The sequence below is a fragment of the Stenella coeruleoalba genome (assembly GCF_951394435.1).
Source record: "Stenella coeruleoalba genome assembly, chromosome: 13".
In the NCBI taxonomy this organism is placed as follows: domain Eukaryota; kingdom Metazoa; phylum Chordata; class Mammalia; order Artiodactyla; family Delphinidae; genus Stenella; species Stenella coeruleoalba.
Genome location: NC_137159.1, coordinates 2602242 through 2628844, shown reverse-complemented (window position 1 = coordinate 2628844; position 26603 = coordinate 2602242). Strand labels below are relative to the sequence as shown.

Here is a 26603-nt window from a genome sequence, read left to right as displayed (position 1 = left end):
TGCTCCTTTCTCCTTTCTTCTCATTTACGGCCCCTCTTTAGCCGACGTAAGCAGGGCTGCTCTGCATGCAGCTTGCAGGCCCCCCGACCCAGTGCAGAGTTTCTCTGCGTGGAGATGCTTCCCGTGTGCTGTGTCAGCGCCCAGCTTTACCAGATGACCCCACGTTGTCTTCCCGGGCAGGGCTGCCGTGTTCCTGTCTTGGCAGAAAACGAGGACTCCCACTGCCCCCCCCCCCCGCCTCCCTGACACTCACGCCATCACCTGGTGCATTTCTGTCCATCTAGCATAAAAAGGCATCTCGCTGTCAGATCAGATCATGGACGAGGTGCAGCTTTTTCTGTGTTGATTCATCATCTGTGCTGTCCTTCTGGGCAATGACTTGGTGTTCACTTGCTTTCAGTTGAGTTGTGGGTCTGTTTCTTCATGAATTGCAGGACTCTTTATATATTCTAGGTACCAGTCCTTTGTTATTATAGGTACTGGTTTCGTTACAAGTATATTTCGTCATATTTTGATCTATGAAGATTGATAATTCTCACTTGAGAAGCCACACTTTCTTTGAACAGAGTCTTCTACTGTGCCAGCCGTGGCACAAATGGCATACCGCTATTTATAGACGTTAATGCTTTCTTATAAAAGGGAGTCTTGTATTCTTATAATTCTGCTGGAGGGGTTTTATATATATTTTGTGTTGTTTCAGTGTTCAACAACCTATTTTAAAATTGGGGGGCTGATAAAGAGAAAGGCAAGGTTTTGAAATGCCGGAATTTTATTGACAGGACTTCACTGATGTTTGCCAGGTGTATCATGGAGTCTGAGACGGTGCCTTCTCAGTAGCCTAATGAGCTGCGCTAAACTTTCATCTTTGCTTTTCTGCTGCTGCTCTCACCAGCTGTCAGAAAACGTTGGAAGATTCACCCTTCCTTATTGATCTGTATTTCATGAATATTTATGTATATTCCATGTACTTCCCCCGTATTTTGGGGGGGGTTCTTTTTTTTTTTTCTTCCCCCGTTTTATTCAAAGTAGCTGCACGACATAAAATTTAAATTTTCAACTGGAATTCTTCCATGGCTTCCCTCATGAGTGAAGAGCCCGCATTACACAGAGTAACAAATGACGGTATCCAGAGGTGAGACTGTTCTAAACGAAGTTTCTTAAATTTGAATCCAACCGCAAACCAGGGCTTCAGCGTCGGAGGCAGCATCTCCATGTCCTGTGTCCACCGGGGGGTCTGGGGGTGGAGCTCGCACAGCTGCAGAGCGTCCACGCACGCCTTCAAGCGCTGGCTGGGTGCACGGGCTCAGGCACTTCTAAGCGCTCGGTTTGCGCGGAGACAGAATCCTTGTGCAAGGAGTCCCACTCAGCGAGAAAACAGCCAAAAATATGTGTGAAGTCCCCCGTCAGTGCCAGGAAGAGAGAAAGCAGAGCAGGGAAATTGTCAGGCGGGGGCGGCAGGGGGGATGCAGCAGCTCTTCTAGATGAGCTGGGGCCGTGGGGCTGGGCGGAGGCTTGGGTGTCATCAGGGGTGGGATGTGGACGTGAGGGGGAGGGAGATGCCAGGGAGCAGGGCGGGCGGGCCTGGGGGAAGAGCTGGCGTTGGCAGTGGTTTCGGGTTGTGTTCTGGTGTGACGGGAAGGGATGGCGGGGCTTCAACGGAGGAGGCCCAGACCACTGTCTGTTTGCAGGTACCACAGGCTGCTGCTGGGGAGTCAGACCAGAGGGTGGGGACGGACCGGGGAGGAGAAGGCTGCCTTGTCCGGGCCCTGCTGCTGCTGGCTTGGAGCTGGGCGGTGGCAGGGCCAGCGCTGGTCGCATCTGAGACGGATTTTGAAGGCGAGCCTCTGGGGTTTGCTGATGAAATGGATGGGGACACCACATTCTGTGGGATGTGCTAGGATTCTTGCCCCGATGGGCACCAGGGTGAATGGTCGTCTCACGTTCGTATACTCAGAGGGGACCTGGGGAGACGGGGGGCGGGATTTTGTGGTTGCTGTTCATGTGATTGGTTTTCTTTTGGTTTTGGTTCGGTGTGGATGGTGACGAGCTCTGTCTGGATGAGTCTGGAGGGCAGTGGGGCGTCCACGTGGAGGTGTCGCTGAGATGGGGTAGCAGGCGGCATCTGGAGGGGAGCCGGGCTGGGAGTAGCTCGGGTAGAGACAGGGGTGAGAGGATCGAGGCCTGGCTGCTGCATCTCTGGGTCAGAAACACGAGGAGGGGCCAGTAAGAGACAAGGCAGGAGGCAAAGCAGGGCTGCGTGACCCCAGGCAGCCGAGTGAAGGGCGGCTCCCCGCGACGGGCTCATGGGCCGTGTCCGCCGTCAGCGGGCAGGAAAGATGACCCAGAAGAGAGAGGAGTACTCATGCCACGGTGGAGAGAAGGGGCAATGACCATAGGAGCCGATCCTTCGGGAAGAGGGGGTGGGTGGGGTCCAACATGGAGGAGGTGGCCCCCGACGGTCACCCGGGGACCGGAGGGACAGAGGCGCCTGCAGCCCTGGGACCCCCGATGGCTTCTGCCTCCTCAGCGAAGGAAGAGGCAAGGTCATTCACCAGCTCCACAGCGGGAGTGGGAGGCGGTGCTCAAGGGCGGAGAAGGAAGGTCTGGAACGGCCCTCACTGGGGAGGGCGTTCACGGAGGACGTGGGCGTGGCTTGCCAGGCAGCCCCAGGCTCCCTCGAGTCAGACACAGGACGACAGGACGTGGGCCGGGGGGCGGGTGCGTCTCTTGCACGATCGATCGGTTGCCCTGGGGCTGGCGGGGAGTGGGTGCCACCAGAGTTTCCTGCACGTGCGCACGGACATCGCTGCAAATGCTCCTGACGTGTTACCGCGTCCTGGCTCCGCTAAGTCGAGGGTAAAGGATTATGCTTGGAGGAGCTGAAGTACGTACAGCAAAGACCGCAGGTGGAACCAGGGCAGCCTGGCCGGTGCGGGGCAGGTTAGCGAGGGGCTGATGGCGCCAAACCTGGAGAAGCAGACGCTGTGAAGAGCAGGGTGGGGACCCAGCTGAAAGTGTCACTTAAAAGCATCGTGTGGTGGGAGGGAAGGCGCGTGGAAAACAAGTCAGATCCCATCACTCACAAGAGCTTCTTTCCTTTCACCAACACCCAGGAGCTGGACTGGAGTCAGCGCAGGAGAGCTCTGTGTGTAACACACACAAGAAGTGGGATGTAGGTCCTGCTGGTTCCAGTAAAATCCGCCGTATTGGTCCCGAGACCGGGGCGGCAGGTACACAAGGTGAGCTGGAGTAGCTCGCGGTGCCAGAAAGTCAGGATGTGCTCAGAGCACACGCACATGTGCACGCACAGACACAGACACACACAGACATACATACAAAAACACACACACACAAACAGACACACACAAAAACACACACACAAACTCACATACACACACACACAAAAACACACAAACTCACACACGTACACATACACACATACAAAAACAGACACACAAACTCACATACACATAAAAACACAGACACACAAACTCACACATACACACATACAAAAACAGACACACACACACAGACACACAAACTCACATACAAACACATACAAAAACACACGCACAAATACACATACAGACACACATACACACACACACAAACTCACACAAATTCACCACACAGACATACAAACACACACACAAATTCACACAAACACACAGACTCACACAAACTCACGCACACAGACACACACTTGCAATGACAGGGTGTGTCACGGGGACACAGGAGCCAACGAAAAGAGCTCCCAGTAGCCAAAGTTAGCACAATTTGAGCAACAAAATAAATAAGAAGTATTGGTTGTAGCTCAAAGTATAAAATAAATACGTTTATACTAATATGAATAAATGATGGAATAAATCTAAACATGGGGAGGAAGAGGCAGATCTCCCAGGCAAAATCCCAGATAATTTCTGCAGATCCTGGCCATCAAGGAGGTGGAGCTGACGTCACCCCCACGGCAACCGTGGGCTGTGCTCAGAGCCTCCTTCCCCAAAGCACGGGGTGGGGGGAAGAGGAGAAGAAGGACTTTGCAGGGGGAAACCGGACAGTCAGGACTCAGCCAGGTGACGGGGTCAGCCCAGGGGGCAGTCACAGTGACAGCAGGCACCCCGAGACAACGCAGGGACTGTGGGCTTTCACCTCTGTGGTCTCCTCCCCAAAGCCCAGAGCCCAGCCCTTGTGGGGAGAAAGACATCAGACAGATTCCACAGGAGGGACATCGTGCAGAACACCTGCCTGGCCCTCCTCAAAAACGGAGGGTCATCAGAACAAGGGAAGTCTGCAAAACTGTCACGCAGAGAGGAGGCTTCGGGAGACGTGAGGAGTCAAGGCAAGGTGGTGTCCCGGATGGGATCCTGGGACAGAAAAAGACATTAGGGAAACACCTTAGGAGGCCTGAGTAAACTGTGGACTCCAGTTAGTGTATCGATATTGGTTTATTAATTGTAACAAATGTATCGTAGTAATGGAAGGTGTTAATAATAGGGGAAACTAAACAGTTCTAAAAAATAAAATTTATTTTAAAAAATCGCGTACAGATGCTAGAAATCTTTATTTCCTCATTGTTTTCTTGAACGATAGGGAAGATTTCCTTAAAAGAAGCGTACATTTGGGATAAAGGTTAGCGTTTATCTCTCTAGAATTTGTAGAGGTGTCTGTTTAGTAATTAAACCCGAGTAGCTCAGGTCCCTTCTCAGGAACTGGGTCCCTGCCCTGCTGAGCATGATGGGTGCGGGTCCTTGTCCCCAGAGTGAGGAACAGAGGGGCTTTCTGTAATTACCTTTCCCGTTAAATAGGAAAATCTAAGCCGGAATGTGTGGGAATGTGGGCGTAAACCACATACATCTGAAGAACTACAATGACTGTGACAGCTTAGTCGTATTTGAGCGCTAGGAGACCCAGATCACAGGGAGTGTGTTTTGTAAGTCACTCTGCTTCTTTTACCCTTGTATGTTTCATAATTAGGCAGAGAATCCTGAATAATAAGGTAGCCAGGAAAGGTCAGGTATCCAATAGTGTTGCTGAATTCATTAGCGTGATTCAAGGAAGCGCATGACATTTATACTTCGATGTTTATGAACCAGGTGTTTATGTTATAGAAGTTACAACTACTTTCATGGTTGTGGAAAAAAATGGCAAACCCCTAAATACAGTGACAGCGGGCTGTCTGTTTACTTCGGGAGCAGTGGTATGCATTGTCTGAAAATACTTCATGCTCTCTTGACATTTTAGAGGAAAGTCAGGTTTCACCAAAGATATCAATGTCCATTTTCAAAAATGGGTATTTTTCCTTTTTTTTCTTTTTAAAATTTCAGCCTTATCAAGGTATAATTGACAAAATTATAAGATATTTAAAGTGTACATGGTGGTGATTTGATATAGGTATACATCGGGAAAGTATTCTCCCCATCTAGTTAATTAGCACATCTGTCACCTCACATGTTTATCTTTTTTTGGTGAGAACATTGAAGTTCTACTCTCTCAGCAAGTTTCTATCATACAGTACAGCGTCATCAACTGTAGTCACCATGTTTTACGTTAGGTCCTCAGAGCTTATTCATTTATAGCTGAAAGCTTCTACTGTACCCTTTTACCAACCTCTCCCTGTTTCCCCCTCCCCCCAGCCCCTGGCAGCCACTCTTCTGCTCTGTCTCTGTGACTCTGACTTTTGGGGACATCTTCCCACTGCTGGTGTTTTCCCCATCACTCCATTAACTGTGATGTCTTCCAGGTTGGTGTAAGGCAGTGTTGATTCCAAGTGCAGTGCAGTTTTATGGACTTTCATTTGTTTTACAATTAATACCATATAATAAAATTGGCTTATTAAATTGACTGTGATTCTCCAAAATGATGGTGCTTGGCTGTTACCTAATGTTCGTGACCTTCTTCCCAGTGTGATGAATGTCTAAGACACCCAGGAGGAAATTGAGAGAGGTTAGCAAAAGTTAGCAGAATAGGAACTCCATGGCTTGAGCAGTAAATTATGTGGAAAAATAGTATTTCCCAGATTCTAGCTGAAACAACAGAGTCCCCAGTCCTATTTCTTCTGTAAAATTTCCTAGGTGCTAGTGAGTTGTATTGACTTACAGGCTAGTCTCTGGAATACTGGTTTTGTCCAGGCATTTCACATAGTAAAATGAGTTGCTGGGTGATTGTCTCTTGAACACTGACTCACGTTTTAAGGTATTTTTCTAACGTGATTTAATTTGGGGCGGGAGGGAAGCGCTGATCCTGGCAGTAAGGATGAATTAACGGTAGAAATTCACTTTATAAAAGATGGGGAGAGGGTGCAGCAGAAACCCTAGATTTATAATAAAAGTATAAAATTTGGTCTTGATTGAGAATTGCCATCCACTAACAAATGCTGTTCAAGAAAGTTCATTTAGGAAATTTTGTGTACCTCATCACACCCAGTAGAATGTCTGCTACCAAAAAGCAGAACGACAAGTGTTGGTGAGGGTGTGGAGAAACTGGAACCCTGTGCACTGCTGGTGGGAGTGCAAACTGGTGCAGGTGATATGGTGCTTCCTCAAAAAATCATAAATACAATTATGGTCCAGTGAGACCTGCCACTGGGCGTCACACAGACACAGGTAGAGCGGGGATGTCTAACATTTATCCAGCACTGACCAGGTATCGGGTACTTCCTGTGATTGTCTCATTTCATCCTGATGTCTGCAGACAAAAACGGAGGTCGGAGGTTAAGCAGCTTCCCCCCAGGGTCGCTCACTGGTAGGTGCTGAGCCTGGATCTCCCATTCCTGGCCTCCTCCGACCAGAGAGGAACATTCCCAGGAATGGCTCCCATCGGTGCCCACAGAGGAGACCTTTCCAGACTCAAAGACCGAGACTGTACAGGCCACAGCCTTTGACTGTGATCCAACAGAGTTAGAAAAATCATAAAAAGACCTTCTCCAGAATAAACCACAGAGCAAAGGTCGCTGGGGTCTTAGAGACTCAGAAGCCTCTGCCCTGTACTGGTCAGCCACGCCCAGCAGGAGCGGCTGCAGGAAGAAGGCCTGTGCTCAGGGTGGCAGCAAGACAGGTGACAGCAGGAGAGATGGGCTTCCCCGCCCCCCCGCACACCCCCAGAGGGAAGGGCGTGAGGAATGGAGCTCTTTGACCCTGTGTTTTTTGTTTGTTTGTTTTATTTTGTTTGCGGGTACACGGGCCTCTCACTGTTGCGGCCTCTTCCGTTGTGGAGCACAGTCTCCGGACGCGCAGGCTCAGTGGCCATGGCTCACGGGCCCAGCCGCTCCGCGGCATGTGGGATCTTCCCGGACCGGGGCACGAACCCGTGTCCCCTGCATCGGCAGGCGGACTCTCAACCACTGCGCCACCAGGGAAGCCCTGACCCTGTGTTTTGAAATCGGGAAAGTTTACCCTTCAACTTGGGCTGGGCTTGCTTGGCCTCTCCTCAAGTAAAACGTTACAACACCAGCGAGGCTCTTCCCAGATTAGACCTGGAAGATCAGGAACTACTGCTCTTTCCCGCAGGTGTTTTCACTGATGAAATTTATCAAAATGAAATTGAAACTCAGTTTTTGTTTATTGGCACCCGCCTTACCCTTGGGATTTCTTTTTTTGGGCCATGCTGCAAAATTCTGCTACCCAGGACTCTAACAGCTGCAAGAGGAAGGAAGCTCAGGCTTTGGGATGAGACAGTTCTCATGGGTTTGAATCCCAGCACAGGCACTTTCTAGCCTGTGGATTTGGACGAGTTATTTGATATCTCGAAGCCCCAGTTTCATCAGTCATTCAGTATGTGTATAGATCCTCTCTGTTTCAGAGGGTGTCTGTAGACCTCGGATGAGCTCACACTTAGGAAGCAGCCCAGCGGGCACGAGGGGAGTTGGCGGCTCCTCCTATGATGGAGTGCCAAGCCTGCTCTGTTGTTTATTTTCTCTTTTATACGTGGTGTATTCTTGTGCCTCAGGGAAGTGGTAAGACCTTGACCCCTGTCACAGGTTAATTAACTTGCCGAGAGTTGAAACAGCCGTGAGATTCCACATTGTGTCCTACTTAAAGTTGAAGCGTATCAGCTGTAATCAGTGATACTGCTTGTACAAAGCCACCAACTGACCTTTCTGTCCCCCCCAGGACACCACAGGTTCCTGCCAACTCCTGTCAAATTCGTTGGCCTCTGTAAAGTCTTTTATCTACAACACGACCTGAAACTTTAATCATGAATTTATAAGGTCTTTTAAAGCTGCTTCTGAGACTGTTTCTTTGAGTGGGTCTCCTTAATGCAAGTGTACTACCTTGAAGTGTTTGCAAATAGGGAGGAAAACACGGTGAGAAATGAGGGAAAACATAGAAAGTGTTCCTTGTTTGGACTGACCTTGGCACAGTTGCTCACTGCGTTGGTTTTCTGCGGCTGCTGTATTCTCTCCCGGTTCTGGAGGTCACAAGTCCCACCCAGGTCTCACAGGGCTAAGTAAAGGTTGCACAGGGCCTCGTACTTCCTGGAGGCGCCAGGGAAGGGCCTGTTCCTTGCTTCTTCCAGCTGCTAGGGGCTGCCCTCGTCCTGGCAGGTTCCTCCTTGACTCTTCTGTCTCCTTTCCGACTCATGGGGGCTCTGTGGTCACTCCGGGCCCCCCGGGATACTCCCTCAAGATGAGCTGACCTTAATTCCCCTATGCCGTGTAGCCTGACATATTCACAGGTTCCAGGTAGGAGGATGTGGACCTCTTTGGGGGGCTGGGCTATTACTCTTCCAACTGCATCTACAGAAAACCTCTGTTTGAGTGAGTTTCCATAATAATTGGTTGACTGCCTCGAAGGCATGAGACGGTACAAAGAAAAATCCTCGACTCATCTTGAAGTAGATTGTATTATTGGAGTAATTCAGACTGTATGTTGAAAATCACGGCAAGTTTGACTTTTTTTTTCCCCATGTAGTCAGTCTCTTTTCTTACCTGGTTCTTCTCTAAACCAGTTATTTGCTCATAGCTCTATATTTTGATATGTCTGTATCCATGTGTACACACAGGTATTTTTCTGAAATTCCGAGTTAACATCCTAGAGGTAAAATGTTACACCTGTTCTCTCTGTCTCTGTTTTGAATTGAATTCAATAAATCGTATTCCATCCATGTAAGGTTTCTCTTACACAGTGGGATTGGCAGTTTTTTGAAGCCGTATGACCCTGGTCTTCTCTGAGGGCAGCTAGATTGGTCAGTCCGTAGAAGGATGAATGAGGCAGATGTTTTGAATACATTCGCTTTGAGTCATCAGTCTCCCTTTCCTTCACCTCCCCATTAAACCGGGCGGCTGAAGCCTCAGCAGCCACTGTCAGCACATAACAGGGTGTCCCACACAGTGAACAGGTAACCTCAGGTGATGCAAGTGCTCTCGGGGAAGGACAGCCGTAGGTCGTACACTGATGACCTCTGAGGAGGAGACCCTGGACAGTGGCACTTAGATGGGGAGGGAAGGGGAGGGGTCTCTGGAGAGGTGCTTCTGTGCCTGGGGCTTGAATCACAAGAGAGTAGACCCTGGGTCTGTACACTCTCCAGGGAACCCTGGGGCCCTGGAAGCATATCTGCTGCTCAGGAGAGCCTGACGGAAGGAAGGAAGGAAGGGAGGGAGGGGCCACTAGGACTGGACCAACCCCCCCCCGCCCCGCCCCCTACACTGACCACGTGTGCTGCAGTGCACACAGCACTTTCTTTCTGACTATGGTTCCCGTTCTGAGTCTCTCTGTGTGGACAGGGGGCTCGGAGCTGTCTTCACAAGCTCCCAGGTGAGGTGCTGTTCTTAGAACCTCATGTGACACAAGGGCAGCTGGGCTAAGGTGCACAGAGGACTCTAACCCCGGCCCATATGACACAAAACCCCGACCCCTTAAACACGACATTCTCAGGCTGCTTCCGAGCAGCCAAAGTATCTTCCGAGGCGAGGCAAATATTGCTGTTCCCATTTTACAGAATAAGCTGAAGGCCGAGGAGGACGCACAAATGGCTCAGCTAAGCGTCGAATCCCAGATTCTTGACTAATGTTTTCTGTTTGCAGTTATGACCGAGTGGTTCGACTTGGTCCCCGTGACCCCTTGGGAAGTACCTGTGAGCATTTTGGGGTGTTGGCTATTAGGAGGATTATGTAACCCAGTCATAAACCGGCAAGACGCAGTTACGGGGATCCTTTTTAGAAAGAGAGTCCCAGAATAGGATTGATATTATTTTAGGAGTTAAGTGACAACTACTGGGCCGAGAAAGTTTTTATAGCTATTCTAGTCTGTTTGGGTTTTTTAAAAAAATCTACTTCCATCTAAGACTTGGAAAAGCAGCTTATCATATTCGGTTTTCTGAGAATTTCTTTTATTAGGTATAACATGGGGTTCTTGCTAAGCTCTATTGCAAACTGGTCACATGACATGAGACATGATCTGGCTATAAAATATTAAATTCGTGGCTCTTCTTTCTGTAGTCTTTAGGTGGGTGATAACTAGCTTAGTTAATGAAGGCAAAAATTAGATGTTCTTGAACTGCCCAAGCTGGAGGGTTAAACGTACATTATGCTTTGCATGTGACCTCTGTGATTCTTAGACTAAATCAGAATCCCATTTCTGACTTAAAGTTTCAGTAGTCAGAATGTACTTTTTCAGACTTTCCTTGTTACAGCTTTTCCATATTAGGAATTTAAGTCAGTTGTACTCTCCTTTCTGTTGTGGAATAATCTGGTTTCAGCTCCAGCCTTTTCCTATTGCAGTCCGTCCTACGCTCATAGCAAAGTGCTCGTGACTGAAAGGAACCGCTCCGGCTGGGCTCCTGGAGCAGTTTCCCGGGGCCTCGTGTGGAGCCCCCAACTCTCGCCTCCCGCACGGCTCCCTCCAGGATGGGCGTCCGAGGGGAGGCCGTGGGGTCTGGGGCCCGGGTGCTGCGGGGCGGGGCGGGGCGGGGGTCTTGCTGCACCTGCTCCTGTGCGCTGACTGGCCACAAGCAGGAGAGAAAGCATGCGCGGTTTTATTCTAAGGCACTTCCGGAGTCACTTACTCCTCCTCCTTAGCCCTGGGTTCCTGCCCCGTCCTGAGCACGGCCCTCACATCCTGTCCCTCCCTCAACCACCGGGTCGTGCAGTCCCCAGCCCGTGTCCCCGTCCACGCGGCTCTCCTCTCCTGGTCCACAGCGGGGCCCTAAGGGATGCTGACCGCATCCGCCTTCACGCAGGACGCTGGCTGCCCGCTCGGCCCCCACCCAGCCCGGCTCAGGAAGCCTTGCGGACCACCAGGTCGGTATCTGCTGAGTATCTGAGGCGGAAGTTCTCAAGGATTGGTTGCCCCTTAACTGCGGGTGCTGCTTAGGACAACGGGACAGCTGTTGATTGGCTGATATGCGAAGCATTGACGTGAGCAGGTTGTTGATTGGTGGACTGTACTCGAGTAAGGCGTCCTCATTGGCTGGCCTTCAGAGGTGCTGGGATAGAGCTTGGTGGTTGGCAGCCTTCGCTGGGGTGACATGGTTATTGATGGGAGACTGTGGTCCCTGGGGGAGGTGGTTGTTGACGGGAGACTGTGATCCCTGGGTGGGGTGGTTGTTGACGTGGGGCTGTGATCCCTCGGTGGGGTGGTTGTTGATGGGGGCTGTGATCCCTGGGTGGGGTGGTGGTTGATGGGGGCTGTGATCCCTGGGTGGGGTGGTTGTTGATGGGGGCTGTGATCCCTGCGTGGGGTGGTTGTTGACGGGAGGCTGTGATCCCTGGGTGGGGTGGTTGTTGACGGGGGCTGTGATCCCTGGGGGAGGTGGTTGTTGATGGGAGACTGTGATCCCTGGGTGTGGTGGTTGTTGATGGGAGGCTGTGATCCCTGGGTGGGGTGGTTGTTGATGGGGGGCTGTGATCCCTGGGTGGGGTGGTTGTTGACGGGGGGCTGTGATCCCTGGGTGGGGTGGTGGTTGATGGGAGACTGTGATCCCTGGGTTGGGGTGGTTGTTGATGGAAGGCTGTGATCCCTGGGGTGGGGTGGTTGTTGACCGGGGTCTGTGATCCCTGGGGGAGGTGGTTGTTGACGGGGGGCTGTGGTCCCTGGGGGAGGTGGTTGTTGATGGGAGACTGTGATCCCTGGGTGGGGTGGTTGTTGACGGGTGGCTGTGATCCCTGGGTGGGGTGGTTGTTGATGGAAGGCTTTGATCCCTGGGGTGGGGTGGTTGTTGGTGGGGGGCTGTGATCCCTGGGTGAGGTGGTTGTTGGTGGGGGGCTGTGATCCCTGGGGGTGGTGGTTGTTGATGGGGGGTTGTGATCCCTGGGTGGGGTGGTTGTTGACGGGGGGCTGTGGTCTCTGGGGGAGGTGGTTGTTGATGGGAGACTGTGATCCCTGGGTGGGGTGGTTGTTGACGGGGGGCTGTGATCCCTGGGTGGGGTGGTTGTTGATGGGGGGCTGTGATCCCTGGGTGGGGTGGTTGTTGACAGGGGGCTGTGATCCCTGGGGGTGGTGGTTGTTGACGGGGGGTTGTGATCCCTGGGTGGGGTGGTTGTTGACGGGGGGCTGTGGTCTCTGGGGGAGGTGGTTGTTGATCTGGTAGACTCCTGAAGCCTTTATACTGATGGGAAGCTTTCATAAGTCAATTACAACAGGTTTAAAGCCCTTTGTTATGTCCAAGGAACAGCTGCTCAGTTTTTAGGTGCTTGGAAATTTATTTTTCTTCTGTCTCAGAGTCATAGATTTCCTGGGTGGGTTAAGCCTGTCCAAGACCCCACACTAGTTCTCACCTCCTCCCCAGCTCACCCCAGAAGTGAGCACAGGAGCACAGCCCTGCGCTCAAACCGTGGCTCTGTTGTTCAGCAAGGCACTGAATCTCTGATCCTCTGTCTCCCGAAAGCTCACACTTCCCTGAAAGGCGGGTGTTTGCAGAGTGAATGAGTGCCCCCATGTACTCCAGTGCCCTCCCCCAGACGGAGCAGTGCGCTGAGTTCACGCCCCGGACCCAGGAAGAGCACCTGTGAGGGGGGCTGTCAGAGTGACCTGGGGCCTGTGACACACTGTGCATGCTCGGGCCCCGCTCCTCGAGGGTCCCGTGGGGGTGAAGCTGGGCACAGCATTTTCTAGGTTCCCTCCCATGTGCTGTTCGATGTGAACTGAGACGTACCAGGCCCAGCCAGTGCCTTACTTACCTGCTTTTCATGTAGTTAAGTCGTGCAGAAAATTTATAAATTGTTTTGACTGGTCTTAAGTGATGGGCTGTTCTTGTTCAAATCTCTTTTTGAAACTGTAATTAAGACAAACCCGGTATTCAAATAAAATATTCTCTGAAGCCCATTCCTATTACTGCTCTGGCCCCTCGCATTATTATTGAAAAAAGAGAAACGACCTTCATGACCTTCAGAAATCTAACCTGACAGTGAGTTCAGTATATAGGGAGGTACGGCATGGACTTGAGATTTTCTGAAAGTAGATAACAATATTGTCTACAATTTGGAAATGAGATTTGTGTAAACACCCTTCTCAGATATTGTGTACATTATGCCTAAGGTTTATGACACACCTCCTCCTTCCCCAAAGGTCTGTTAGCTCTAAATTTGGAAGTTAATTCATGAAAGAGGAGAACATGTATTATTTATAAGTGTCTTTAGCATCTAGCAGCAAGGGTCATGTTATTTTAAAATGGGATTCATGCTTTTGTGGAGTCAGTGCGCTAGGTCCCCTCTGTCTTCCTGAAGCCATCCCTATAAATAATGAGAACTCCTCTCTGTCAGAAAAGAAGGGGATCTGAGTCAATAGTCTTTGCATTATTCATCTCTTCCTAGTTTTGAGTAAACTTCTAGTCACTTAAAGGACTGAACGTTGAATTTTTCTGCTGCAAAAATGCCCATCTTCTACCCGAGAGGTTACGAAATAGCTCATAACTATACTCATTACAGTCATTCAGGTATACCTTTGCTCTTTATTACTTCCAGGATTGACTTAACTAGGTATGCAATGTACTGTATTTTTTTGTTTGTTTTAATAAACTTTTAATTTTGGAAGAATTTTGTATCACGGTTCACTCTCGGTATTGAATGTTTTATGGGTCTGGACAAATGTGTCATGACACGTGTCCACTACTATAGTATTATGCAGAATTGTCTCACTGCCCTAAAAATCCCTGTGCTGCACCTCATCACCCCTCTTTCCCCTGTGCCCTTGGCCACTACTGCTCTTTGTAATGTCTCTGAAGTTTTCCCATTTCCAGAATGTTATATTCTTGGAATTATTAAAGAAAAACTGACACTTGTTAAAGAACGGTTAAGCAGACTTTACTCAGGGGGGGACTCCGAGGGATTTTTGCCATAGGGGAGAGACATTGGGCTCAACCCCGCATACAAGAAGGAAGAGTGGGGATCTATAGCCCAGGAGCTGGGTGGGGAGTAGACGGATGGAAAACTACTAAGAGGAAACATCAGAGGTGAGGGGGGATTCTGGCTGCACTGACCTAACAGGGTCCTTCCTGAAAACAGGCCAGGACGGTCAGACATCACCTGGGTGAGGGTGGAGGATTCCGGCTGAACCAACTCAGCAATGGACATGGAAGTACAGACACAGAAATACAATAGTCAAGGTCTAGTCTGGGAAGAGGATTCAGAGGAACCTGACGAAAGTTTGGTCAAGGAGAGAGTCTTTGTGAGAATCATACAGTCTCACCCTTTTCAGACGGGCTTCTTCCACTTAGTCGCGTGCATTTGAAGTTCCTTCATGTCTTTTCGTGGCTTCACAGCTCATTTGTTGTTTTCTTTTTAATTTTTTTTTAATTTTAGGCTGCATTGGGTCTTTGTCGCTGCGCACGGGCTTTCTCTAGTTGCGGCGAGCGGGGGCTACTCTCTTGCAGTGCACAGGCTTCTCATTGCAGTGGCTTCTCTTGTTGCGGAGCACAGGCTCTAGGCGCGCAGGCTTCAGTAGCTGTGGCACGCGGGCTCAGTAGTTGTGGCTCGTGGGATCTAGGGCACAGGCTCAGTAGCTGTGGCGCACGGGCTTAGTTGCTCCGCGGAATGTGGGACCTTCCCAGACCAGGGCTCAAACCCGTGTCCCCTGCATTGGCAGGTGGATTCTTATCCACTGCGCCACCAGGGAAGCCCAGTTTTATCACTGAGTAATACTCCCTTATCTGGATGGACCACAGTTTATTTGTCTATCACCAACTGAAGGACATCTTGGTGGCTTCCAAATTTTGGCAATTATGAATGAAGCTGCTCTAAACATCTGTGCTTCAAGTTCCAGGAATAATTTTATATTTATGAAGAAGCTGCAAAGATAGTGCAAAGCATTCCTGACACCCCGCACTCAGTTTCCCTTAGTGCTAACGTCTTACCTGACCAGGGACGTTTGTCAAAAGTGAGAGATTAACGTTGCTTAGTGGTAGACAATTGACTGGCTTCACTTGGATTTCACTAATTTTCATGTTCTAGGATCCAATCCAGGATACCACGTTGCGGTTTGGGTGTGTCATGGTCATTAAATATGGTCATAAAAGTCAGCTTATCCTGAGAAAATGGATGTAAAGATATGAGCTATAAGGATCTGGTGTTCCTTACTCTAGTGAACACGTTTAATTGTGATATGGTTATTTAGAATTTTTTGGCAAGTTTTCTGTTGTTGTTGTTTGTTTTTAGCAGAGAAGCAGAATTCCCCATGTGCGACATTAAGGTTCGCTTTATAAGGTCACCGTTTCTAAACAGCGTGCTAAAGCTTGTTGAAAGGAGGTCATCTTAAGGTTGAGTATTTGAGACCCTGGAGACAGCTGGTTGCCGAGCCGTAATAAAAGCTGTCCGGGTGTCGTTTTCCGAGTGGATGCAGCAGCCGTGGCCCTCGGCCGGGTGTCTAACGAGCCTCTCCAAATGTTTTGCTGGCAGAAGGACTCCATGAAAGATGACAGAGGAGGTCATCGTCATAGCCAAGTGGGACTACACGGCGCAGCAGGACCAGGAGCTGGACATCAAGAAGAACGAGCGCCTGTGGCTGCTGGACGACTCCAAGACCTGGTGGCGGGTGCGCAACGCGGCCAACAGGACGGGCTACGTGCCGTCCAACTACGTGGAGAGGAAGAACAGCCTGAAGAAGGGCTCCCTCGTGAAGAACCTCAAGGACACGCTCGGTGAGTGGCGGGTGCGGCAGGACCCCGGCCCGGCCTGGAGGGCGGGGCCCTGGTGCTTTCTCAGCGGGACTCGGGGTGGAGGTCATCGCTTTCATTTGCATTTGAGGAAAAAAAAAAAAGGGTATGTTTTAAATATTGACATCTTTCTATTTGTCTTTTTAAAAAATCTCTGGACATTGAGAGATCCAATGCAGAAATACCCGGCTGGTCATTTCCTAGAGGTTCTCGAGTTTGGAGGTTCATGTGAGCTGGCCTTTCTGTGTGTTTCGGACCCCCCTGCGTGTCTCTGTCTCCTGGCATCAACTTTCTGGAGGGTCCTGAAATGGAATGACCACCTCCGGGCATGTCCCCAGGTCCGCCCAGGTCATCCCATCAAAGCTTTTTCTCTCTTGAAATCCTGTGTGTGTGTGGTGTTTGCACATAGAGGAGGAGATGGCAAAAAAGTACTTTGCACCCGGGGAATTTTTTCCCTCTGTTAAACTGGTGGCATTTCACGGCGCAGTCCTGGACGGTGGCAGCTAAGGTGGGGACTCGAGCGGCGGTGTGATGCGAGGCCACCAGGGTGACCCGCAGGGGGCCTGCTGGGCGCCCAGCTTTCTTCCCACCTGCCTGTTCCCTTCCCTGGTGTCCGGACGTGAGAAAGAGCCCGAGTCCCCTGAAGTTGATGGTGTCCGATCTCACCTTTTCGTGGACGTCCTGCAGAGGATGCGAGAGGGTGACTTCCTGAAGGTCAGCAGTGCCTCCTTCCGTGAGCACCATGTGGGTGGCCCCCGGGACCGCTGGTTATCACGGAAGAGTTTGCTCTTGAAACAGGTCAATGTTATCATTTCCTTGAGGCTTTCCTTTTTATTTCTAACAAGAGAATTAGTTTCACTTGAGGGAGGGGAACAGGCAGGAAACCTGAAAAGAAAATTAAACTCTGAATGTGATGAGTGTTGCAAAATATTCACCTTTCATTTTCTGAAGTCTTGAAGGGTCCACTGACTCTTCAAAACCAAGTAAAGGGCTTCCCTGGTGGCGCAGTGGTTGAGAGTCCGCCTGCCGATGCAGGGGACGCGGGTTCGTGCCCCGGTCCGGAAAGATCCCACATGCCGCGGAGCGGCTGGGCCCGTGAGCCATGGCCGCTGAGCCTGCGCATCCAGAGCCTGTGCTCCGCAACGGGAGAGGCCACAGCGGTGAGAGGCCCGCGTACCGCAAAAAACAAAATACAAACAAACAAAAAAAAACAAGTAAAGCCTTCATTCATTGGGTAGTAATTTTGTGTTGTGGGTTAGGTTATTTTCACGACTTGGAGAGAGAAATGAGACACTGGCCTGCGTGAGAATCACACCAGCTACCGTAGATTCTGCATGATGGAGAAATTACGTTTTTTATGAGCAATCTGATTCTTTTTCACAAAAGTGACCCTCTTCATTGTTTTTTCCAAGCAAGTCACTTGAAAGAAACGTTGTTGTCCTGTGCTTATAACTCTCTATTAACTGTGGCTAAGAAATGCGGGAAGCGTGAGTAGGTAAATACTTTAGGAGTGCCCTGCGCTTAATTTTATTTATTTTTTCCAATTTCAGCTTCTCACCCACTAAAGTACCTTTTTTTGGAGATGCTCAACATTGTTGACTTGTTTTGTCTTCTTATCCTTTTTCAAAACTACATTCTCAAGATTCTAGTAAAGAAGGAAACGCCCAGAAATGGAACGGAATGCTGGGGCGTGAAACAAGGCGAAGCAAAAGCCCTCTGACTTACCTGCGATTCCCTGGAGCAGCTCGTCATCCCTCCCTTCAGTCTTTAGAACGAGAAGACAGCTGAGCTCTGCGGCACATCTGGCGCTGGGGTTCGGTTTTTCACGAGTGGCAGTCAGTCCCCAGGGCTCCTCTCAGAACTCGGGGGGCCTGGCTCAGCCAGCCTGTCCTCGTGTGGGTGCCAGGCTGGCTCCCCCGCCCCGACAGATGGCCCCCCAGCTCTGCGGGCACACGTCTCCTTCCACAGAGCCAGCCAAGTTCCATTTTGGGAGAACACAGATTGTTAGAAAGCTCTTCCTGAAATAGAATCAAAGTTGGCTTCTCTTTAACCCTCTCCCCTCGGCTCTCCTTGGCCCTCGAGAGCCGTGCTGGGGAGACCTGCTGCTCTTCTGTGGACCGACCACCCTTTTCCAGGCCTCCTCCCCCGTCAGGCACACTACTGCCTTGGAAACGTTTGTACCTAGCGTTATTTAATGTAAAAACACCAACAAAGCTATGTTCTGAACGTCCATATCTATCCGTGGTAGTTAGTATTTGTAGTCTAGAGACTGTTGGAGGTCAGTATGCCCATTGCCGAGGAGAAATACCCCCATTCATTGTCTGTCTTTTTTGCTTCCATGTGTTTGTCGTGGTCACCCAGAGCCTTGCTTTTGTTGGACAAAGAGAGACCTTGTTGTCTCGGCATGAGTTTTCCATTGCCCCCCTTGAACGGGGTCACAGAGAAGGGAGGTACCCAGACAAGAACCACCGTGGCGGTGTGACTTACTATTTCTTCATCGTCAGACCTGACAAGGCACCAGCGTCGAGAAGGAAGGTGGGAAAACTTTCCGCAGCCTCTCCTGCCGCCCACTGGTCTCCGTTACAGAGAAGAGTGGAGCTAAAGCATCCGTGGCTTCCTGTGTAAATTACCGTGACGGGTGTGCTGTTGGAATTATAGCGTGATCATAGACTGATTACGCACCCCGCGGAAGTTCTCTCTCCTGTGTATTAGAAGGAGTGAAAACAACGTCAAAGACACCACCACACATGTGGACCTTCTAATAGCGACTCGTGACATCATCCGCATTTGTAATTCTACTGCCATGGAAATCCACCCGGTTTCTAAAGCCACGGTTAAGATTTCCCCGGCAGGCACCTGGTTTGAAACACAATAGCACTGGACTCCCCGTCCAAGTCCCTGTGTTCTCCTTGTGTGTTGGCATCTCTAACTGCCGGGGACCGTGACTTGGCAGAACTCTCTCCTGCCTTTCTGTATCCCTGTGCTGTGCTGAGGTCGGTCGCCAATTTAATTTAATCGCATGTAATAGTTTGTTACAGTAACCTCCAGAAAGCGGTACCTTTCCCAAAAAGTTCTCTCCGTTAGGAAAGGACTAACGCTCTTCCTTTTCCCTTAATAATTTATAATTAAATAAAACAATATGACCTCGTGTTTGTAGACGGGTAGCATGTCGATACACTAGGTCTCCTCTCACGTTCAGCTTATGATCATGATGAGTCAAAGAGAGCTTTTCCACGGATATCAAGGAGCCGTCCTCAGAACCGTTCCTGCTGGCAGAGCCCAGGCGATGTTTTGAAAGGCTCGCTGCATTCCTGGGCTCCGGCCTGGCCTTGGTGTTTTCCACGACCCGACTCATCAAACCACGCAGGTTAGGTGTTGGAAGGTGTTGTGCTAAGTCCTGCAAGATGGGGAAGCTGCTCCCGGGGAGGGATTTTACTGAAGAGCGGTTTTTGTCACCACTTGACAACGGCAGCTGGAACCCGCCGAAGCCCTGAAGGTTAACTGTCTTCGCGATGGTTGCCTGAGGCCCAGGTGCTGACTTGGGCTACCCAGGAAGCTACGGTGCCGTTTATAATCTGTTAGCATCCGCCCGTGGAGGGCTTGTTCCAAGGCACGCACATCCTTTGCTGACCACCCTCCTGCGGCATGTGGAACCAGAAGTGAGCTGGCCCCAGTGTGACCCTGCCTGAGGCCAGGTAGTCACCTGCCAGCGATGAGCTCCGGAGCAGTGCCCACCTCTGCGACTCCAAGCCAGCCCTGGGAGCAGAGAGCGGCCACGGTGGGGGGACCAGTGCTCACTAACTGCAGGAGCCCTTGCGCGGTCTGGGTTGATGCTTTTGGCCGGGGAGGGGCGGTTCCTGGGGGAGAAGTTCCCAGGGCTCCTCGAGGCATGTCCATGTACGGCTGACTGAGCGTCTTCCCCAAGAGAAGGCCTGTGACAGAGACGGGTCACATGCCTTTAGCATGAACTGGGGTTTTTTTCACCAAGTTGACTGTCAGGGCTTACTGGGTGGGCGTTTGACAGGGCTACGTCACAGAGATAAGCAGCTAGGATGTTAGAGGGAATCCTAGTGATGCTGGGTTCCCTGTTTTAGAGATGAAAGCCAGGGCCTTACTAGCAAAACCAGAGTGGGGTCTGAGTATGACAGTGATTGCGTATCGGTGTTAACGTCCCGGTTTTGTGTCGAGGATGCCCTTGTGTGTTGAGGTGATGGGACAGGGCGCTGGCAGCCTATTCTCAGAGAGTTCAGGGAAAATAACGTCTTTGTGCTCTTCTTACAACTTATCTGTACATCGAACAAACGGGCAGACGTAGAGTGCCTTAGGGACTACCCCAGGCCGTGACGCTGGATCATAGCAGGGGAGAGGTTGTACCTCGGGCTTCCTGTTCTCTCCGGGCATCTGCGGTGCCGCAGGGCCTTACAATCGTCGTCAGTCTTTCAGAGATCAGAGGATCGCCGAGGACCTGCTGAGATTGGACCTAACACACGAGGTTGCCGCCGGGTGTGAACGTGCCGGCCGCTTCTTCCTCAGAACGGTTCCCCAGGACTTGGTTCCGAACTTTCCGTAATCATCCAGCAGGTGCCCTCCGTATCACTGGCAGGCAGGTGAGGGAACCCCGCCTCCTGCCGGAGCGGCCCAGGCTGCTCTGTGCCAGTTCAATGTAGGCATTTTTGTTACAACAGAGATGGGGCGAGAGATGGGCCCCAGCCTCCGTGATGGGGAGGCCGTGGGGGGATTTTCTTTCCGGCACTGCGGGACTGTGGTCTTTGCTGTGATCAGAAGCGTTCTCAGTAGGGCTGAAGCGGGGCAGGCTCTGTCCAGATGAGCCACAGGTGACGGATGCTGTAGTCGCTGGTTGTCACAGGCTGAGCTGGAGTCGTCCCTCCCTCGCTCTGTCCCTTGGAAATGCTTCTAAGCCACCTGGTTCCCCGCTGAGTGACCTTCGGGAACAATTACCAAAGGCTTTGAAGCAGGGATGCAGACGTGGTGTCGGGATCGGCTCTGTGTCACAGGGTGTGTGTGGATCAGACGGGGGAGGCCGGCTGGACGTTCTTTCACCTGGTGGGTAGAGTTCAGCCCCTGACTCTCTGCAGCCTGTGATGTAACTGGAAGAGTGACAGTGGCCCGGATGCGCGGGAGCCATTAGGACAGTGGCGCTGCCCCTCCTGGCCCACCAGAAACGGCTGGATGAGGCCACTCGGGCCTCTCTTATCCTTGCGGAAGCAGCATACCTAGGAGGGTGAGGCTGGGGTCTTTTCAGATCCAGGCTCGACACACGCCCACACGCCAGTTGAGCGATTTGGGGCGAGCCGTGGAAGCCGCAGAGCCTCAGCTGCAGCATCTGTCGGGCGGGATGAGGGACCACTTGTCCCATCAGATGGTTGAGACTGAACTCCGTCACGTGAAGGATGCTCGGGGCTGGTCTTCGGTGGAGGGAGAGGCAGAGGCTGGGAGCAGGGGGCGTGTGGGAGGACAGTGAGTGAGCCGGCGGCACTGAGGGCCCTGGGTGACCCACACTGGGGAGGCCCCCATCATTAGGCCTGATGCTTTTGCAAAGGAGAGCCCCAGCGGTTGTCCTGTGGTGGACGGGGTGGTGGCCGTCGGGGTGTATGGCAGGCGTCTTGATTCTGGTCCTCGGGGTGGGAGCGGCAGTGCCAGTGTGTCAGCAGGAGGCTGGGGACGAGATCTCAGGGTGGCCCGGGGGGATGTCACCAGCCCTGGGCTTCGAGGGAAGGCCCAGAACTCTGTGCCAACCGGGTGTGAAGCAGCAGGTTAGTCACAGGTGACTCAAGGGTCTGCAGCCTGAATGAACAACCGGCAGAAGGACCAGAGGGTTAGGGAAGTAGGAGGAGAACCTGGGCCGTGATGACGAGACGCGCTGGAGTTGATGGCGGGCCCTTCGGTGGGCATGTCTCGCGCTTCAGGCATGCGTCTCAACTTCAGGAGCCAAAGTTCAGATTTTGCTGTCACGCACTGTGTGACGGGAAACTTAGTTTTTGACCAGTGTAAACAGTTCTATCTCGGCCTGCAGGGGAGCCCTGGCGTTGGAGGCATTTCGCGAGGTTCCTCCACCAAGCTTCCGCTCCGCCGTGGTCTCGGGGGCCTCCGTCTACTTTCTACAGCTGCCCCCAAGCCCTCCCCCGGGAGGGAGGCCCTGTGACAGCCGGTGCCTGGGACCCGCGGGCTCCATAACCACCATCCCCGCGCTCCCGACACCCATGTCACGCCCGAAGCCAAAAGGAAAGCTTAATGCAGCAGCAGATTCAACCCGAGACCCGGAACGGATGTCGTGTGCGTTTTCCAGCGTGTAGGCAGTGATAACGATTTCTGTGTGCCCCTCTGGTGCTACCTACCTGTAGACCTTTTTGTTTAATCTTCCCAGTAACCCTCAGAGGAATATACTAACATCCTTATATTTCACGTGAAAAAAATGAGACTCGGAGGTTAAGGGATGTGTGTGCCCAAGAACACACAGTAAGTGATGGGTTGAAATTCAGAGCAGGTCTGCCCGACTCCTCAAGCTCTGCTCTTGTTGGTCAGCCTCGGGGGTTGGGGATTCAGATTGCGGGGAGCCCTGGGGGGTGAGGGGAATGCCGCCTGCTTGGCATCGGTATTGGTGTATCCAGTCGCTCCCTGGTCCCGCCTGCACGGCTGGGTTGGTTTTCTCCCACCCTTGCTGCAGCCCCTGGGACTCCAGGGGACCAGCTATACTTCATAAGCATCGTTTCCTCCCGGCCCTGGGGGTTCACTTATCCATAACCGCCTGGTTCCGTCACACTGAGGGGAGCAGGAGCCTTTAATTAAAATGATTCGGAAGCCGAGTGTCCCAGGAACTCACCTGCTTTTCCCCAGATCGATTCTTATTTCGGCAGTAGCTGTGTCGGCAGCAGGCATGTTCCGGGGGGTCTGCGCGCGTGAGAGTTCAGCCGTCTTTGCCATTCACAGGCTCTTTGTGTGACACGGGTTTCTGCACTCAGGTAGTCCTCAGAATTATCCTCTCTGAAATGCCTGTCTTTTATAAAACTGTTCACTGAAGACTGGCATACTTATTAAAAAAAAGAAAATTGGAAAATAGAAAAAAACGAAAATCACCTGTGATCTTATCACCCAGAAATAATCACTGTTGGCGTTTGCATCTGTTTGCTAAGTATCTCTACACACGTAGAATCAAAATCAGGTTGCAAAGGTGACTTCTTCGCATCAAAACCACTGTCACCAGGCAGTCAGTCCTGAAACGTCTACCCGATCGCGGAAGCCTGATCGCGACACGTGCTGGAAAGGACCTTTGCCGCGTGAGTTTGGTCCATGCCTCCCGGCTCCTTAGTGGTCAGGATGCTCTGTATAAAACCAAAGAGGGGAAGCTGATTCTTTATAGTGCATTTGTCTTAGAAGTAGCTTGATTTCCTAGGATCAATGTCCATAAAGAATAAGAAAATTACCGTTAGTCTTTTTACATGTCGCTTAAACATACTTCCTAAACTCAGTCACCTTCTAAGGAATCAGTACAAAAAAGTACAAAGTACATTTTTCTCACTTAAAGTGCAGAGCCAGACCACGCCCCATGAAAAGTTTGTATGTAACATGCGAAGAAGATTGACCGATCTCAGTTTGATTTTAAAGGTCCAGCTTCTCCAACCTATCACCTCTTCCCCGTATTAAAGCAGGGACTCTGGGTTTTCAGAGCTGCATTTAACACTTGAGGTTGACCTTTTCGGTCTCTGTTGTATAATCTACCGTTGTACGAACCCGAATTAGGTATTATGTGGCATAACTTAGAACTCTTTAGAATTCTGTCCTGCGAGATCGTTCGCGGTACGAATGACCCGCCAAATGTAATGCCCACAGACTGTGGAAACGTCGACAGCGTTTGTGGTGCTGGAGCCCAAAATACACTTGGGTTTGTTTGCATATATCGTAAGTGTCCAAGTATTTAGAACAAGAAACGTAAAACAACTCACAACGGATTAGTGGGAGGATAATTAGAAAATAGAGACAGATTGTTCAAAAAAATGCTAAGGAGAGAAGAGCCAGGAGAGGGGATGGGGAAGGAGGAGGAGTCTACGCTTGGGAGATAGAGGAGAAGCAGGTGTGCGGTGACACGGGGTCTTGAAGCCAGACGCGTCGGCCCCCGGGCCCCTCGAGCCCTGAGGAAGGACAAGGACACCATGTAAAGCATTTCCCAGTTTGTTTCCCAGCGACCGGCACCTGGGTTGCTTCTTATTAAAATGATCGTTTTTCTAAAGAACATCGATACCAGCCTTTCTTGACTCAAAGTTACTCAAGTGGGAGCCTTCGGTTTTAGAATAGAGAAAACGTGGACTACAGATGCTGAGAATTAAGTAAAATCTTCTCTCCGTGTTTCCAACTGCGCTTCCCCATATGGCCCGCACTCAGTTTCAGATCTCGTCCATATGTCTCGAACGTTCCTCTTGCCTATTACACGCTCGTGTCTGTCGCCGGGGCCGGTGTGGGGTGCAGGGGGGTTTGTTCAGGACGGGTGCTGTGGTGCTGACTGCAGAGCCTCTGGGGCTGCTGGAAGGCCAACCAGGCGCCTCCTGCCCTGAGCCCCGCGCCCTGCAGCCACCGCTGCTCTCTGCACGGGCGGGCACCTGCTCACATCACTTTGTCCACAAGCTGCTCCCCGATCAGCCCCTGCAGCCTGCCGTCCCTCTCTCTCAACTCTTAACTTCCTTTCTCTGCTTCCAAACTCACGGATTCTGTGAGCGTCCAGATCGTCCCCCGTGGTTCTCACGGCTGGGAAGCCACCTGGAGGGCAGCTCTTGGTGAGTTTTCGGGCTGGGGGTCTCCTGGAAGCCAGCCATCCTAGGGTGGCTGTTTGCAGGGAACCTCCATTGATTTTATAGTTTTGGCTTTTTTCACGGAGCAAAGCAGTTGAGAGTCTAACTTGGAAAATTTACAAGTGGGTGTTCATCGTGGAGCGTGGATTGGTAGTGAAATGGCTGGGGTCCTTAGGCGCTGATCTAAAGTGACCGGTCCTGTAGTGTTTAGCCCAACATGCCCAGCCAGACACTGGCGACAGGAGTTGGCTGTAGGATCCAAAAGGGCCACTGACGGTTCTCCTGTGGTTATTTTTGTGTAGCCTAGTATGTACAGTTAAGTTTAAAAAGTGAAGTTCATTCGACACTTTGGGCTCTCTGTGTAGAATCCTTGAATCCTGGAAAGGGCTCTGGAGATAACCTGGTCCACAGCTTTCCTATGAAAATGAGGCACGTTGAGTTACTTGTCCAGGGTAACAAGGTGCTTCACAGCAGAGCCAGGAGCAGGCCTTGGGCCCAGGCAGGGCGCTGCCACAAAAGCCAGCCGGGAACGAGGGCCTGGAGGCCGAGCCCAGCTACATCAGGACCCCTCCCTGGAGCCGGCAGGGGCCTGGCCTCTTAGTAACCAGAGTTCACCTTGTCCAGAGCAGCGTGTGGTCCCGGAAGCCCTTCTGTCCAGCCTTGGAAGATGGCGTGTCCCTTGCACTTCCTAACTGAAGGCCAGCTTTGCACCGAGGAACGTCCTCTCCTGAGATGCATCAGAGGGGCCCTCGTGTCTTAGCTGCTCCTGAACCAGAGAGCAGGACTGAGGCCAGGCTGTCCCGCAGGAGCATTTGAGGGAGAAAACAGACACGTGCACACCTCCGTGGAGAAAGCATCACCTGTTCTTTTCTCCACCAGACCTTGGCCCTCAACCAGAGAGGAGCGATAATAGCAGTAAAGCACCACGCCCGCAGTCGCGCGGCTCCTGCTGTGTACGGGACGCTACATTCGGTCCCCTCCTCAGGCTTTGGAGCCTCACAGCCGCCCCACCAGTGCCACTGACATCCCCGTGTCACGGCTGCAGAAACGGGAGAAGAGAGGGCAGAATTGCCAAGGCCACAAGCCGGTGGGGCAGGAGCCGGGCCTGGAGCGGGGTCAGAACTGGGGTCCGATTGTCTGCCAGCCGCTCGCCCCCACCAGCGTGTCGTCCCTTTACTCGCTCGCTCTCTTTTTTGTTACCATATTTCATCTTGCTGAGCAGGCGTGGGCTCAAAAAGTTGCGCTTGTGAGCTTCTGCCCGGGGCTGACACCGCGTGGTGCTTCAGAAGGTCACGTTGAATCCGTGCACGTGCGTGGCCCACTCCCACCCCTGTTCTGCACACTCAGAGATGCTTGTGCTGATGCAGCAGGTATGTGTGTTGGGAAGTACTGAATATGTATTTTTAATTACAATCTATAATTACAATTTCTTTAAAAATTCTTTTGACTCGCATCCGTGCTACCGTTTGGCTTTCGCATTTGGTTGACCATATCCTGTGCTTCTAAACCACTTTTCTTCAGACTTACACATTCAGTCATGTTCTATGCCTGCCTGCTCACGAGGGAACGGGCTCTCTCGGGGGCAGGGATGGAAATTCCGGTTCTGGGCCCTGGGCCTGTGCGATGGTAGCCTTTGCCCCGACACATCTCCGTCTTGTGCCGGCTGCTGGTACATCCACCCGCTGGAAAGGGGACCATCCGGGCACGTGGATGGTGAAT

General features: G+C 51.5%; 1 protein-coding gene across 5 annotated transcripts in view; it reads left to right on the top strand.

Annotated features, from left to right (window-relative positions):
* The window catches only part of NCK2 (NCK adaptor protein 2), a 131753-nt gene that overhangs the window by 77426 nt on the left and 27724 nt on the right, over positions 1–26603 (top strand). For 4 of the 5 annotated variants that reach the window (XM_079941029.1, XM_079941028.1, XM_079941031.1 and 1 more), the window contains exon 3: positions 15827–16068. In XM_079941029.1, coding sequence (XP_079797155.1) covers positions 15843–16068 — 226 coding nt within the window. In that variant the 5' untranslated portion in view covers positions 15827–15842. Of the gene's footprint in view, positions 1–11047; positions 11237–15826; positions 16069–26603 lie in introns of those variants that run through there. The other variant, XM_079941032.1, reaches the window with a different exon arrangement.